Below are 16,517 nucleotides of genomic sequence, written 5' to 3'. Positions count from 1 at the left end.
CCCCACCAATTTAACCAAACAACAGCGTTTAGAATTAGCACATTAGAATACGCAAAGGTTGGCTTCTTATGTGTCATAAATAAAACAGCATAATCTTCAAAACCAAATGATTAAACTCCCACCTAAACTATATAAAATGGCAAACTACCATTACGCTATGGGAGACAAGATGGAAATACTAAAGCATCACACACTATACAAGCAATGCCATGTAATATTGATCATCAAATTTGGAAGAATGTAAATCCCAAAAAGTAAGTCAAAAGCACCATGCCGACACTACGCGCACAATGGCAATCTGCTAGTAACAATCATATCGAGTGAGGAGACAAATACCACAGTTGAAGCCAGAAAGTGGGAAGACTCATTTACCACAGTGGAAGCCACCACAAACGGAAAGAACAATAATGAGAATCAAGGCAATTAAGATACCCAGAACGATTAGCTTTATCTTCATGTTTTGAAACCACATCTTTCTCCTAATCTTGGTTCCCTGCTGCCTGAAATCCTGAGCCTGCAAGATCAATTTAACTGATGAGGCACAGAAAAGTTATATTTAAAAGACATAAAAACAGTACAATAAACTACCAATTCCTCTACGTCACAGGACCCATAATATTAAACAAATTCAATGTTTGAAGGGAAACAAAAAGGAAGAATACAACACAACATGAATGCACGAGAGTTACGTATCACAATGCTAACCAATACTTTCATAGTGTGATCTAACTGATGACTTAGAAACATACAATGTGGTTAAAGTCTCCTCAAACTGGTGAATATAAAGAGAAATTTAGTATTCCCGAGACAGTTTGTAGATGACTGTGTCTAATACATAATTATTTCTATACTCTTGACAACAAATAACACCAATAAAAAGGGAGGTTTAAAGAGAATGAAGTGTGTTGAATCTCTAGTCATCTCTTACTTCAAATTTACATAATAAGACATCAGTAATATTAATAAAAAAATGGACCTGAGAACGAAGGTTCTCTGTTTTATCCACCAAAAGCTCGATTTTCTCCCCACGGTCAAGAACCTGCCAAATAGAATAAACGTCACGGCAACTTAGTAATAAAGTTACAGGAACATATAAGTTTAAATTCAAACCCATACAGACAAATATGCCCACCAAAAAAAAAAAGACTAGCACAAAATTTTACCCTCATAACGCAGTCCACCCACTAATAGCAAAAAGGATAATTGCCTTACCTTCTCAATATTTTCCATCATAACTCCTTTGACTTCTGACACCTGAGCTTTCACTTTAGCAAGCTTGCTGATTTCCTCTGGATGATCAACACAATACTGCATCTGCTCCTTCAACTTAGGTCTATACTACAACAAATATTTCACGATAATTGATCTCATTACAGAAGATTATAAAGACAAATTTGCATTTCACATATATACCCAAAATCTCTGTTGAGGCTCTGAGCGGCAGCTGTTGCTGCTTTTCCTCCAGCATACTTTTTGGTAAAATCCTCCTTGATTCGTTCAAGGAAAGCAATTGGAATCTGCCGTCCAGCAGATTCAACAGCAACCACACAATAAGCTACAATATTCAGCGGCATTTAGTTAGTCCTAACTAACTTAAAAAACACAGTCAAGCTACTTGAGAGGAAATCTAGTGAGTCTTTCGCTCCTCACTTGTGTATATATTTCACTCATAAAAGGTAGGCGTACAAGACAAGAAAAAAGAAAATGGAATAGGAGACAGCCTGTGACCCTTCAAGATCAAACATCAAAAAACAGCTTTATAAAAAGCTGTCCCACAGATAAAGAGAAGGATTGTTTTAACAAAGCTAATAGCAATAAAGTCAGAATTAAACATTTATAATTCCATATAGTTCACCTCCAGAAAACCAAAAGATTTCATTCAAAACCCTTACAACACTACTAAGTTTTCCTCAATCATCTAAATTGTTTTAAGAGAGATCCCTGACCATGATTTCACAACATCAAGGTTTTTGGACTCTGCATGATGGTCGAATCGCATTCCAACCCCAACTGTGGCCACATCAACCACAATTTTCCACAAGTCAAGAATTGTGATGAAACCACAACTGCAATTTAAAACCTTGATCATCCTCTTCAACGGCTACTAAAATAATGGAAAAATTAATCTATATCCCTTACTATCCACAAATAGCTTTACTAAAATTAGAAATGGTGCTTTGTCATAAGCCAGTGAGCACAAATCGGCTACAACAGACACAACACAATGCTACAAACTACCATACATGCCTATAAATATAAAATATGAATTATCCAAATACTTCACTGCTTCCATTTCCGCGTTTACTTTTTGTTTATCACACTCGAACAACCAAGTTTGATCCCCAGGGGTTAACCTAATCATGTCAGGCTACACACGCCGTGTAACGAACTCTATTTCTGTTTCTTTTTTCATTTCTAGCACGCAGATCAAGAGGTAACGGACATCGCACATCCAATGTCGATGAAGATCGGACGAAGCATATTTTAAACATTAATCCGATATTTGAACCGTCCGATCTTCATCAAACAGTGCTGGTTTACATCAGCGCGTGCGCGTACGCGCACCGAATCCGGTTCCAAGAACAAACACAGTAAAATCAAAAAACGAAAGCAGATCAGCGAAACAATACAACAGGTAGATATATATACAGAGAGAGAGAGAGAGAGGAGTTACTGAATCCGTTATCCACGAGGTAGTTGAAGGTGTGGCCATCGCAGTTGTAAGTGAACTTGTTGTTGGAGGAAGGGAGTTTCTGGAGGCACTGCTCCGCCACGCCCGTGAAGTTTCCGGTGAACTCAGTGTACTCGGCAAGGATCACGGTGCCGCGAGCGACGAAGCTGTAGATCAACGATTGCTGTCCCATCGCCGGAACCACAACGGCAGCAGAACGAACAACACCGCGCGACTCCTAGAGGAAGGTGACGTGGCAGGTTGAGGAGAGAGAAAGAACGAAAGAACGGCAGCGGTTGTAGAAAGAGAAAGCGCAGAAGAAGAACGGGGAGGCTTCGTTCTTCCGCTGTACACAGACGGTGTTTGATTTTGTTGGCTTAGATGTGAAGCAAGCGTGAAATAGAAGAAAAGAGGGTATACGATGTTGAAATGCCCTCGACTTTTGTCCGTTATTACGAAGTGCCACGCCACTTTCAAATTTCGCTGCCATACATTTTCAAATTGGTTGAGGGTTTTCAAACAGTGTCCTTCAAAGTCGTTCTCTAGAGGAACGTCACATTCACACCTGAGTAAGGGTATTGTTTTAGATTTTGGATTGTACAAATTTTAAATTAGAAAAAAATTATATGTCTCTGTTAAAATTGTTGACTCAACTCAAATATGTATGGTCTTTTTTCTTTTTAACTAAATTCGTAAGAAATAACTGAATAATGTGTTTTAAAATGTTTCAATTGATACCTATTGTTTGATTATTCACAAATTTCAGTTGCACATTCTAAGGACCGAAAAATTTAAGAAATTGGAGAAGACAAGTGTATGCACAGGATTGGATCGTTCAGTTTTCAGAGTCATATATAAATGAAAGTTTCAAAAATTTGTCTTATTCTTTGCATGCACAAATTCTCTCTCCAACCTTATGATCTCTTTTTTCTCCTCATTCTCTCTAAAAATCTCTCATCTCACCTCATCTGATTTATAATCAGATTGTGTGTAAGCTATCCTAGTGTCAAGGACTTCCATTCTCACTTATCAAACTTGTGTTTTGAACGGGTAAGTTTCATTTCTTGAGTTATGTTAAAATCTGGAAAATCCTGTCACATGCAAGGTAGCCTACTGGTTGCATGTGTTCTTCAACCTTTTTTTCCCCTTTCTAACTCCATTTTGGTCCATTGGGTGGTCTTTTCTCACCAATCGATGAACTGTAGGTGTTCACAGGAATTTCTGGTGGTGATCGAGTTTGTAGTTGTTTAGCTCTCGGTTCGGTCAAAGAGGTAAGGGAAGCTAGTTAATTTAATTATGATTTACTATGTATGAAAATGTTGTTTGATGATTATGCATGTGTGTAAAATTGAATGGTTTGATATTAGGCATTGTTGGTGTGTGTGTGTTGTTTACATGTTAAATGAAATGTTGTGATTGTTGAGTTGTAGATTATATCTATCTTGGAAGGAGTATTATGGGTTGAAAAACATCCAGCTTTGGTAAATTCTAGTGTGTAATTCATTCTATAGAAGTTCTACAGAATTATGTAGAAAGTCGAGCGCTCGGTCAGGTCAGGTAATTGGGCTTAGCGGTATTCGGTTTCGTAGTGATATTCTGGCTTAGTGTTGTTCGATTTAGTATTAGTGTTCAGTTTTAAAAGTACTCGTTTTCGATCTCGACAGTCTTTGGGTTGGTATTATCGTTCGTTCTTAGTTGTACTGCGTTTAGCGTTCGTTATTAGTATTAGCGTTCGGTTTTAGTAGTATTCGATTGAATATAGTGTTCAGTCATACTTTATCGATTATGTCTTATACTAGCGTTTGGTCATACACTAGTATTCGATAGTCATAGCGATCGGCCCGCTCGGTCATATGTTGATTGGCCGCTCTGCCATGTTTAGGTACTTGGTCATTAATTGGGTTTGGTCTCTTTAGTCTTACCCATTCATGACTGTTCGGTCTTAGGTGTGTTGGTGGTTTCTTGGTAGTGCTTGGTCTCGTACTAGCGCTTGTTCTTGGTAGTGTTTGGTCTCGTACTAGCGCTCATTCTTGGTAGTGCTTAGTCTCGTACTAGCACTCGTTTTGGGTAGTGCTCGGTCTCGTACTACGCTCATTCTAGGTAGTGCTTAGTCACGTATTAGCGATCGTTCTTGGTAGTGCTCGGTATTATACTAGCAGTTATGATAGAGTTAGCGTTTGGCCTAAGCTATATGTGTTTGGTATAAGATTTAAGTGTTCGACTTATGCTTGAGTCATATTCTCTAAATGATCGTTCGGTCATGTTCTCATATAGGGAGTGTTCTCCCATGCGGCCTTGTCCATAAGTTGTGTTGATCTTTTTTGTTCGGTCGTGTTCAAGGGTGGGATTTGTTTTATTGTTCAGTGTGATTTCTATTTAAAGACGTTATGGATGAGGAAGTATGATGGTATTAAAGTATGTTATGATATGTGTAATATGGATATGAAAGAGTATTCCAAGGAGGAATATCCCGTGCAAGGTTATTGATTTGTAAAGTATGAATATCGATATTGTGTTAAGTTGGCGTTCATCCTGACATTCTAATGGTCACCGAGTCTCAAGTAGAGAATGGTGATGCATGTGGTGAGAATAGCAGGAAGCATGGTCGTGTTTAGCTTGGGGTTCCAGCTAACGGACTAAACTCATGTTGTAGCTTGGGTTTCCAGTTACAGTGAGGGATGAAGGGCTAACCCCGTGTGGCGGCTTGGGTTTCCAGCTATGGTATTCGTGAGGTTTCCAATTTACCTTTCTACGGGTGCAAGAACGACCATAGCTACATATTCATACTACTCCGAACAGTCAGAATCAAGTGGTCGGTTATAACATGATTGTATGATTTTTGTACATGTATTATTGTATAATATGTTTGTTTGAATTGCATGTTAATATGGTTAATTAAATTACACTAGTTTACCATTATTTTCCTGTCTTGTCATGTTGTCCGTTCGGTGGTATGTGTCCTTGTAATGATCACCCTATGGGTGTGAGCAAAGTGTGAAAAGGCTTTCTCTGGGGCAGGTGTTGAGCGAGGAGTCTTCAACCTCTTAGACTAGGACCGTTCGGTTGATACATCTCTTGTATGACCGTTCGGTTTGCTCTTGTGGTTTGTATTCAGTGTAGGATTTTAGAAAGTTTTAAATTTATGGTTATTTTAGGATAACTGTAAGTTAATTTTATTTCCTGTAACTGTTCTATTTTATTGTAAATGTAAGTACTCTTAAATATAGTTTACAACTATATTTTTAGGATGCTACACACATACTAATAATTTAACTTTGGATTTTTTTACAATAGAATTTTTTATAAAATTGATGAGCAACACATTATTGCATTTATTTTTAATTAGATTCGCATCCTAATATTAATATATAGAAATTACGGTAGCACCTATAAGAATATAGTAAAAAGAAAATACTAAACTAAATCCTTATTTGTTATATACAGTGTAAATAGTTGAGTACTGGTCGGCCTTAATATTGATATTTTCATAAGATAACAGTGCAAACCATATCATATATGTTGTATGTTGAGTTCTTCCTGTCAAACATTACGTGCTCCTACCACAAGTGTATTGTATGTCAAGGTCTGCGTATCATGTACTGTTGAGGACTATGTGCCTTCTACCATAAGCGTACCATGTGTTAAAGATAGTGTGTTTCTTGGTGAGGGTTGCATGTCGTCTATGGAAAGCTCGATGTCGCCTACTAAGTGTGAACAACTAGAATCAATTCCGCTTACTAGGTCAAGTGTCATCTACGAAGAGTAAGATATCGCTTACTAGGTGCAGACAACCAAAATAATTACCATTTACCAGAAAAAGTGTTATCTATGAATAATTGGATGTCACCTACTAAGTATCGACTATTAGAACAAACTCTATGTGTCGTTTGTCAAGGTCCATGTAACATCTATGAGAACTATATGTTTCTTACTAAACTAAAGGTGAACTATCCGGCCACAAGCTGGCCTGTTTGAATGTCTTTGCTCGGCAACAAGTCGACCTGTGTGTTTGCTTCTACCTAACCATAAGTCGACCTTGTATATAACACTTCTTTTAGGATGTCACACATGTAGTTTATAAAACATTTGTTAACTTAAGAAAATTTAAACTCTGATACTATCAATAAACAATGAACTAAAAAAAACTTTATTTAATTATCATGAGCAAAATTAAAACCACATGGAAACAAACATTATTCCAATTATAATTTAAATAAATTATTGTCTCTAATACATTTCGAAAACTCACGTAAGATTTACTCACACGTCTCCTCGCTCTAGACATCACCAACACCATTTGTAATATCATCTGTTCCTGAATAACAACAAAAGTTATATAGTTATTGCACAAACACAAACAAGTAAGGGTGAACTAACTAGAAAACAATACAAGATAATATACAATAACCATACTCACTCACTCTACTCATATCATCCATTCCAATCCATGAAATCAAACCACATTTGTGTCACACGCAACACATTACCAAGTAATATTCAAACAATAAGTTATTATCCTATAACCTACCGTCACACAACCTATTTACCAAAATACGATTATTCGAAGCGTCTTGCTGTCACAATAATAACTTGCCTCCCGTCACTCTATCTAGTCACCAAAACCTTACTATCATAGTTGTCCTACTTGCTTCCATAAGCTTTACGAGTAGACCATGCTCAAGCCCAAAGCCTTACGGTTAAGACTCGTTTCCCTTGCTTTTGTAAGCCTTATGAGTATAAACTCTACTTGAGCCAAAGCCTTACGGGCGAAACAACCTCCCTTTTCCACTGCCTCACACAAACGAAAAGATATAACAGTTGAAACTCTCCTTTTACATTGCCTCACATAGGCGAAAATGACCCTTCTCCCTAGCTTATCAAAGCCTCAAGCGAAAAGGAACAAAACCTGACTTTAAAAATTTAGGAAAGAAGACATAACAACCAAATTCACCTCTTAGCACCAACTGACCGACAAGCCAACAAACTATCACACCTCTCAATAACAACTGGACTAGCAATAACAACTGCACTTGCCTCCTAGTAACAATTGAACCAACAAACCATTACACAATCACGTCTTCCAACGACAATCAAACTGATGTGACAATAAACAAACTCGACTCCAAGAAAGGTTTCCCACTAAACTAGATTCGTTTTAAACAAAAGAAAAGTAAAAGATCTCGAATACACCCAACAGATCACTTCAGTACACATATTAGATTTTGATTTTCTACATTAGTGTTAGGTTGCACCTTAGTACTGTTGGATGGCACCTTTAAATTAAATTACAAAGAGCTCTAGTGGTCCAAGGCACTGAGGGCCAATTGGGGACCATTGGACGCTAATTAAAAATTTAATTCCAAAGAACTCCAATGGCTTAGGTGTTGGGCGTTAACTTTTTGGCATTGGGTTCCAACTTCCTAACATTGAGAGTTGGCTTTTGGCGATAAGCGTTAATTGAAACAAAATCTTCTATGTTGTTTTCTTTGGGCACACCTAGTTGTCCACTAGGCAAGACTTTCTTTAAGAGTGGCTTGTTAGGTAGATAATGGGTAACACTAAGATGAATTTGATAAAAGGTTTTCATAAAAGCTTATCTTGAATGGATGAGACTAAATGAAATGAAAGGATGAATCTTATGGTAATGGTAAATGTTAGGTGCAATTGAGCTTGGGTTGTATGTCAAAAATCTACTAGGGAAAATGTGATTTAAATATAATTTGCATCATGGGTGAAGGTGGATTGAATCAAGAGATCATATGATATAAATGGAATTATTTGACTTGTTTATGTTATATATGGATATGTTGTGTGAATACGAGTAATTCTAAGGAGAATTGTCGCATTGTCAAGTATTATAGAATGTATTGAGTGGGAGTCTCAATTGTGAAGTCATTCTAACTTTACTAAACTCATAAACTCAGATAATGAAGTTTAGGTGATGATAGTTGAAGAAGATTCTTGATCTACGAAATCGGTATGACATAATGTCATAACCTAAAGGAGTGATGAAATTAACCATGTCATAGTAGATGTGTGTCAGGTGGAACCATAACAATTAATTACTCAAATTCACTATATGAACGCACGTGGAGCTACAACAATTATTTTTGCTTTAGAGAATAATTCCATGACAAATACAAAATTTTATACTTCTTACCTATTTAACTAAAGATATATCAAAATTAATCTATCCAATCAAATAAGTGTTTTGTTTGAAAACAACTAAAAAGCTATCGATGATCAACCTAATAAGACATGTCACATATTATTTATTTTCGTATTTTTATCTTAAATTTAACTATAAATTAAAAATTTCAACTAAAAATAAAAATTATATATATATATATATATATATATATATATATATATATATATATATATATATGATTTAATGTTTGCAGGGGTCCTTATTTTGGTCCGAAATCTTAAATAGGTCCATTTTCTTTTCGGCATATCCGTTGAGTTTCTTTTATTGTAAAATTGATTCAATTAGAGGTCTGCTGTCAAATTCAACAAACAGTCATTTAAGTGATGGTAACGTGGCATAGTCAATTGAATGAGTAATCACATGTGGTATTAAAATTGAGTTTTTTATTAAAAAATTTGTACAGAGAGAAGTGAAATCAGATTGAGGGAAGGACAAAGGGGGAAAATGAAAAAATTTAAGGGCACCTCGCTGCCGAATCCAGGGATCAAGTGGATCAAAATCCGCGACACCTCACTCTTCCTTCTCTGAAGGCTTCGATTTACATAACCTGCTAAGAAGATCATCGAACGCAGCCGGAGCGAAAACGTCACCGTAGGAGAACTTGGAGGAGCTCTTGAGGCCGGGAGCGCCGTAAAAAATGTCGTCGTCATGCATAGGTTTGTCGTAGACCGATTTATCATGAGCCGGGAGGTTAACGGACTTGGAGCGGAAATCGACGGAGCCGCGAAACATGGAGTCGAAGTCATAGGACGCGTCTGACTTGCCACCGCCACTGAAGAGATCGTCAAAGGAAGCGGCGTTGACATAATCGTGGCCAGCCAAAGAACTGGAAGCTCGAGCCGGACCGCGAACCTAAATCGAAGTTGAGAGAAGATGAAATATTAACGTCTTTTTTTTAATTCATTTTTTATTTATTTATTCTCCTTTCATCTTCTGCTTCTTGTTGGTTAATACTACCTCAATTAGGTCGTCTTCTTCTTGCTTTGTCTCTTCACTTCTTCTACTTTTCCAACTATATTAAAGAATTTTGCATCACAGTATTCTTCGAATTCTGTTAGGTGCTATTTTGGGATCGAATCATGTATGTTATGGATTCCTCACCCACGAACCCTGGCGCTTCCAATCGAACAAAGAACCCGATTTTTCCCCTTCAAACGAACCATAATAATAAGAATCCCCAATTTTTTTCCCCAATCTGAGTTGCATATCTCAATTAAAGGGTTACCCTTAAATTTTTTCATTTTTCCCCTCTGCCCTTCCATCAATCTGATTTCACCTCTCTCCATACAATTTTTTTAATAGAAAACTCAATTTTAATGCCACATGTGATTACTCATTCAACTGACCATGCCACGTTACCAAAACTTAAACGTCGTTTGTTGAATTTGACGACAGACCTCTAATTGAATCAATTTTACAATAAAAGAGATCCAATTGATACGCTAAAAAGAAAATGACCTATTTAAGATTTCGGACCAAAATAAGGATCTCTGGATACATTAAACCTCTCTCTATATAATATTAAAATTTTATATTAAAAGTGATATATTAGATATTTTATAAGAAAAATTCATAAACTAAAAATGGTCAATTTCCTTTGTTTATCTTACTAAAAATGTTCCATCACACCCTGGATGATACCTTATTATTCCAATCAAATAAACAAATTTTATACAATGTTGATATCATATCATGCAAGTATATATATTAAACTACAAAAAGTGGCAGGTGAGTGGTAAGTATCATCCACCACAATTGAACCCATCACACACTGAAAGAACAATTATGAGAATGATGGCAATAATGATGGCGAGTACTATCAGCTTTATCTTCATGTTCTGATACCACATTTTTCTCCTTAACTGGTTTCCAACTCCCCTGAAATCACTGGCCTTCAAAACCATACAAAATTCACAAATCGATTACACCCCACAGATCTTTTTGTACATTGAAGATGACAAGTTTTGATGCATGATACTGGCATGTAACATATCAAAGAACTGGTTTGGTCAATGTAGATGAAAATAAGTGAAAAAGACTTCAACCACTTTTAATTTTCCTTGACAGATACATTTTGGCTACAACTTAAATGTAGCATACCAAGAATCTATTGAAACAACACAGTCATCTATGCTAGTTTTGTGATACTTTCATGGCACAGTGACCATGCTATACAGTTATTCATTCACTTTGGATACATTAGGCCAACTGAACCCTTCATTTAGTGAACCGACATTTAAGTGGAGAATGTTTTGTAAATAAAAATATTATTTTAATGTGATTCTCGTAGTTTAAATTTGAAGAAAGTGCTTATAAACTAAAGAAAATTGCTGAATAATCCTCTTTAATTTATCGACATCTATCTTTAAATTTAATATTTAAAAATATTATAATTTTTTTGCATTTAAAAATACCAAATAACATCTTTATTCATAAATAACTTTTGGAAATTTTATATTGATTAAAAGATAAATAAGTAAATTTAAATCTCAATTTAGAGATTAATTCTGTATGGTTAAGTTAAATGTAAAGTGTACCTTTTACTAGTGATGTTCTATTTCAAGTTTTTCCTAGACATTATTCAACCAAACATATAGGTTAAGTGACCCTGCTTGATCTAAAATCATATCAGTTCAATTTTTCATAGACTTGGTGAGTTTGAGTTAAAGTTGTTAAATTTGATTTCTACAAAATCTGTTTTTGAAGTGAGTTAATTGAAGTAAGTAAACATTAAGTTTCGTTTAAAATTTCCAACTCAAAGCAAAAGTTATTCAAAGTTGTTTTAATTTGAAATCAATTTTAAACTTATTATATTAATTCTTTTACAAAAATAAATCATGTAAGTAGAATCATAAGTTTTTTAATCCACAAAATAGTAATTATAATATGTTATTTTTTGCTAACTGTTAATATAAAAGTGAAATCATAAATAGTACCTGATCCCGAAGATCCTCAGTTTGGCCCACCAAAACATCAATTTTCACTTGACGATCAAGAACCTAAGACATAAAACAATGATTGGCAAAATATGGTGTGAAATAAGGTCCAATAATTTAACACTATATATACCTGATCAATGTTTGCCCGCATAGCTTGTTGGACTTCAGAAACCTGAGCTTTCACTTTCGCTAGTTTGCTAACCTCTTCTGGGTGTTCCACACAATACTGCATATGTTCCTTCAACTTGGGTCTAAAACCCCACACAACAATTAAAGGCTTCATTTATTAGTACATTTCATCAAACACTTAGAGGCCCCATTTGCTTTAGACAATAAGTAAACATAATATTAAGTACCCGAATTCTTTGTTTAAGCTTTTAGAAGTGGCTGTTGCAGCTTTTCCTCCACCATATCTCTTGCTAAAATCATCCTTGATGCGTTCAAGAAATGCCATTGCAAGTTGCCGACCAACGGATTCCACTGCCACAACACAGTAAGCTAAAAATAATACATCATGTCAGTCCAACTATTTCTGCCTTAATTCACTAGGAAACATGTGCAAATTACAAACTTTCACCATGAATGTTGCTACCAAAACTTTACTCTTAACACTTCTATCTAAAATATGATAATAATTGCAAACCAATAAAAGTATAATCCATATTAACAACAAATAATGTACAAAATAAAGTAATAAAATGTAAGAAATATATAAATAAAGTTATATTTTTCCTCACAATTGTTTATTCAATACTGACAGCAAAAACACAAAAAGCACGAACATGAAACATAAGCTTAATACATTTTAAACATGAATATTAGTTAAAAATATACAAAATAAGTTTTGACCGAAATTACATTTTCTGGATTTCTTAAATTGACAACCAAGAAAGAGAGTACACGATAACGCTAATTTATCTTAATCTTTCAACCACTAGCTTGTCGTATTTATGTAATGTTTATATTATAGTATCTACTTAGATAGTAAAGATTTTTAATTTTAACCAAAAGTCGCTGCATGATTTCATTTCCAATAAATTAAAATCTGATTTCGATTAAAATCAATTTAAAACTGAAATAATATTAATTTTAAGAATTAAAAAAATTAAATGTGAGTCTAAATTTTACATTAAATAAATTTAAAAAAATAAAAAATTATATAAAAATGAAAATTCATTGATAGTCTTAAGATTTTAAATTGCAAATGACGTTAATTTTTTATAAATTAAATTTAGATATGATTAATGTTATTTGTTTATTCATTAAAGTAAAAATCCTGAAATTTAGCATAAATTTTTTAATATAGTAATAAAAGCTGCTTAAAATTATTTCAATTCAAAATTAATTATAGAGATTAAATCAATTCTTTAACATGAAGCTAAACATTATCTTAAAAATTACATTAGGTAATATGTTATTCATATATTTATTATAACTTAACATCAATTCAAATACATTAAGACCAACAAGTTGATGAATATTGAATTAGGTTTCACAACCAGCAATCTAAAACTACTATCTGGGTGGGGCACGGTGATGTAAAGTCTACTGATAAAGAATGGTTCAATTAGTTTGAATGTCGCTATAGTTTATTTAATTTTTCAACTAAATAATATATCTTACTTTTTAATTAAGTCATCATGTTACATGTTATTAAGCCTACTATATCAATAATATATTTTACCTTTTAATTGACCTGACAAAAAATCAAATATAATTTCTGTTACATAAATTGTCTCACTTCATGATTGAATTAATTTTATATAAATAAATATAGAATATAAATACATATAAAATATGAAGTTTAGGCAAAAAGAAAAGACTTTTTTCTCTATTGTATTTAATAAAAGGTTAACATTTATTAGAAAATAGAAAATAAGAAAATAATTCATTGAATAAATAATGAGATTCCCAAATTTTGTAAAAGTCTTATAAAATTTATTTAATAATAAAACGTTAGTGAAAAAAGTGTGTTGTTATTTTTTTTATTGATAGTGTAGTAACAAAAACTCTAATAATAACCAAACCTTTAGAAAAATAAAAAGTACTAGACTTCTAAATCAAATTTTAAAAAGTCCATATGATACAACACAAATGAAGACGAGTCAACCAATATGAAAATGTGGACATTAGAATGTTCCTTAAGACCGTTTCTAAGATTAACCGAGCAATTCAAAGTATCCGCAGACAGAAAAAAAAAAACAAACAAACAACTGGCACGATATCACACCTGCACCGAATACAACTTCTAAGATTAACATAAAGAATTGAAAGTTACGTGTGTCATTGGAAAAATTCTATAATTAATATTAATGTGTTTTATAAGATAATGGTTAAAAAATATAATAAAATTATTATATATTTTCAATTCATACAAATTTTTCTCAAAAAAAAGTAATTAAAATTAAAACCTAGAAATAATTAAGATTTTTATGTCATTATTTAGTTATAGATTTTACATATGATACATTTATTAATTTCTATAATAATTATAATAAATTTTATTAATGAAATTAATTTTGGCTGTTAATGCTATGCTTTTTTTTACATTGATAGCACGCGACTTTTGTTTTGTGTTGAGAGGGATCATAGAATAATCAAAAGTTAATCTCCCTAAAACTTGAAGAAGAAGAATTATAATAAATTGATTTTTTTATTTAATTTAAATACATTCAATTTATATAATTTTTATATCATTGTTAAAAGTATATTTAATAAAGTAGGTGGTAGATGATTAGCTCATAAATTAGTTTGATAAATACAAATGTATTTTATAAGGTACTTCAAAATATTTATTTTAGAATGTTTTGGTTTATCTAGTTTATAAGTTAGATATTATTTTAAGATTTTTCTATTATTATCTATTATATTTTAATACATCTTCTTTTATTTATATTTTTTTATCTATTATTATTTATTTTCAATTTTATACCAAAATTAATTATTATATTAATGATTACATAATTTTTAATATTTGTTTTAAATATATCTAATATCTAATTTTAAAAATTAAAATAATTACTATTTCATTACATAATTATATTAGATAAAAATAGTAAAAGGAACTCTGTGTAACAAACTTTAAATTAAAAAAAATTATAAAAGTAAATAAAATATAATAACTTATCTAAACAGAAAAAGACATGTCCAATATTTAGAAAACAAATAGAAACAAATAAACAATGTAATAAAAAGTTCAATTATTTATTAGAAAAATATAAAAATATAATTACATAATAATATATTTTATCTTAAAAACATAAATTTTTTAATTTTATTATTAATTAAAAGGTAAAATCTAGCTTGTGGAAACTAACTTTATCAACTATATTGTAAACGACCTTGTGTCTAAAATTATATTTAAGGTGATTTACGCTAATTAATTTAGAAATTCAGTGGAAATTAAGTGAAATTCATTTCATTGAAATTGTTTAGGTTCTATGCATGGAAAGAAATTAAAAAAGTAGTTAAAATGCGTGAATCGAAATGATATAACAGAAAAATGAAAATCTTGGTAGAAGGTAGGGAGGAAGAGAGATTACTGAATCCATTATCGTTGAGGTAGTTGAAGGTATGAGCATCGGCGTTATAGGTGAATTTGGAATTGGAAGCAGGGAGCCTGCGAAGGCAGTCCAAAGCTACCTCCGTGAAGTTTCCATTGAAGTCGGTGTACTCCGCCAGAATCACCGTGCCCCGCGCCACGAAGCTGTATATCAGGGATTGCTGCCCCGTCATGAGATCAATCAGTGAAAGAAACAAATTAACAACTCGGAAGAGAGAAAAAGAGAAAAAGTTGAATATTGGTGGATCGTAGAAGAAGGGCTTTAAAGTGAGGGAGAGCAAAAGCGTGTGTGGGGTTTTCAAAATTTGGGAAACGGAGAAGGAAACGTCAGAGGAACCAGGCGCAACACGAGACTCTTTCCTTCCATGAACAACCAATTCTAATATCAATAATATTATTATATGGTAAACACGTAAACTTAAGATTTTTCTTTTTTCTTTCTTTCTAGAATACACCTTTTTAAAAAATATTCGAAACTTAAGTAAACTTTATTTACCACGTTAAACCCTTTTACTATGCACTTTAGAAATTCAATCTGAAATAAGTTTGTCCAAATTAAAAAAAAAAATGGTTATAATGTTTTTGGAGCCTGATTGTAGATCTGGTTTTTTCAATTTTATTTTGAAAACGGGAAAAAATAGAAAAAAAATGAATAATAATAATAATGTCTAATGCGATTCATGAACAATGTAATTGTTAATATAAACAATAGATTAAAAATCATTTTTAGTAAATAAATATCTATTTAGATTGTGTACTTAAATGTATAACATAAAGTGATATTATAAAATGAACAGTAATTATTTTTTAAAATAAATTATATAAATTAAATAAAAACTGCTTTAAGAAAATGGTAATTTGGGGTGAGACAAAATTTAAAGGAGTTGTTATATTATAAATATAAAATTGATTTAAATTTAAAACACAAGAATGTGATGATTTATTATTTTAAGATATACTATTTACATTTTAAATTGAAAAGTTATTATTGATCAATGCAGTGATCAGATTAAATTTTAAAATTGTAAATGTATTTGTTTGAAATTCAAAATATATTTTCAAATAATAAACATTTATAAAAGTGGTAAGTATAAGAAATCAAGAGAACATAAATATTGTTAAACTGAATACGCA

The 16,517-nt window shown here is 32.5% G+C and overlaps 2 protein-coding genes across 2 annotated transcripts; both read right to left on the bottom strand.

Annotated features, from left to right (window-relative positions):
- Positions 1-48: 48 nt before the first annotated feature.
- Positions 49-3,058, bottom strand: LOC124823110 (vesicle-associated membrane protein 722). Its single transcript, XM_047295247.2, has 5 exons — positions 2,675-3,058; positions 1,414-1,555; positions 1,213-1,333; positions 977-1,039; positions 49-514 (listed from the first exon to the last, which is right to left on the bottom strand). The coding sequence occupies exons 1-5, from the start codon at positions 2,862-2,864 to the stop codon at positions 365-367; spliced, it is 666 nt and encodes a 221-aa protein (XP_047151203.1). The 5' UTR covers positions 2,865-3,058; the 3' UTR covers positions 49-364.
- A 7,397-nt stretch (positions 3,059-10,455) lies between these two features.
- Positions 10,456-15,827, bottom strand: LOC124823111 (vesicle-associated membrane protein 722-like). Its single transcript, XM_047295249.2, has 5 exons — positions 15,364-15,827; positions 12,178-12,319; positions 11,952-12,072; positions 11,819-11,881; positions 10,456-10,774 (listed from the first exon to the last, which is right to left on the bottom strand). Exons 1-5 carry the CDS (start codon positions 15,554-15,556, stop codon positions 10,625-10,627), a joined length of 669 nt encoding a protein of 222 aa, XP_047151205.1. The 5' UTR covers positions 15,557-15,827; the 3' UTR covers positions 10,456-10,624.
- Between the last annotated feature and the right edge of the window lie 690 nt (positions 15,828-16,517).

The sequence above is a fragment of the Vigna umbellata genome, chromosome 5 (genome assembly GCF_029865625.1).
Source record: "Vigna umbellata cultivar VRB3 chromosome 5, Vumbellata_1.0, whole genome shotgun sequence".
In the NCBI taxonomy this organism is placed as follows: Eukaryota; Viridiplantae; Streptophyta; class Magnoliopsida; order Fabales; family Fabaceae; genus Vigna; species Vigna umbellata.
Note: the sequence above shows the minus strand (reverse complement) of the source record. Positions and strands in the feature narration are given on the sequence as shown.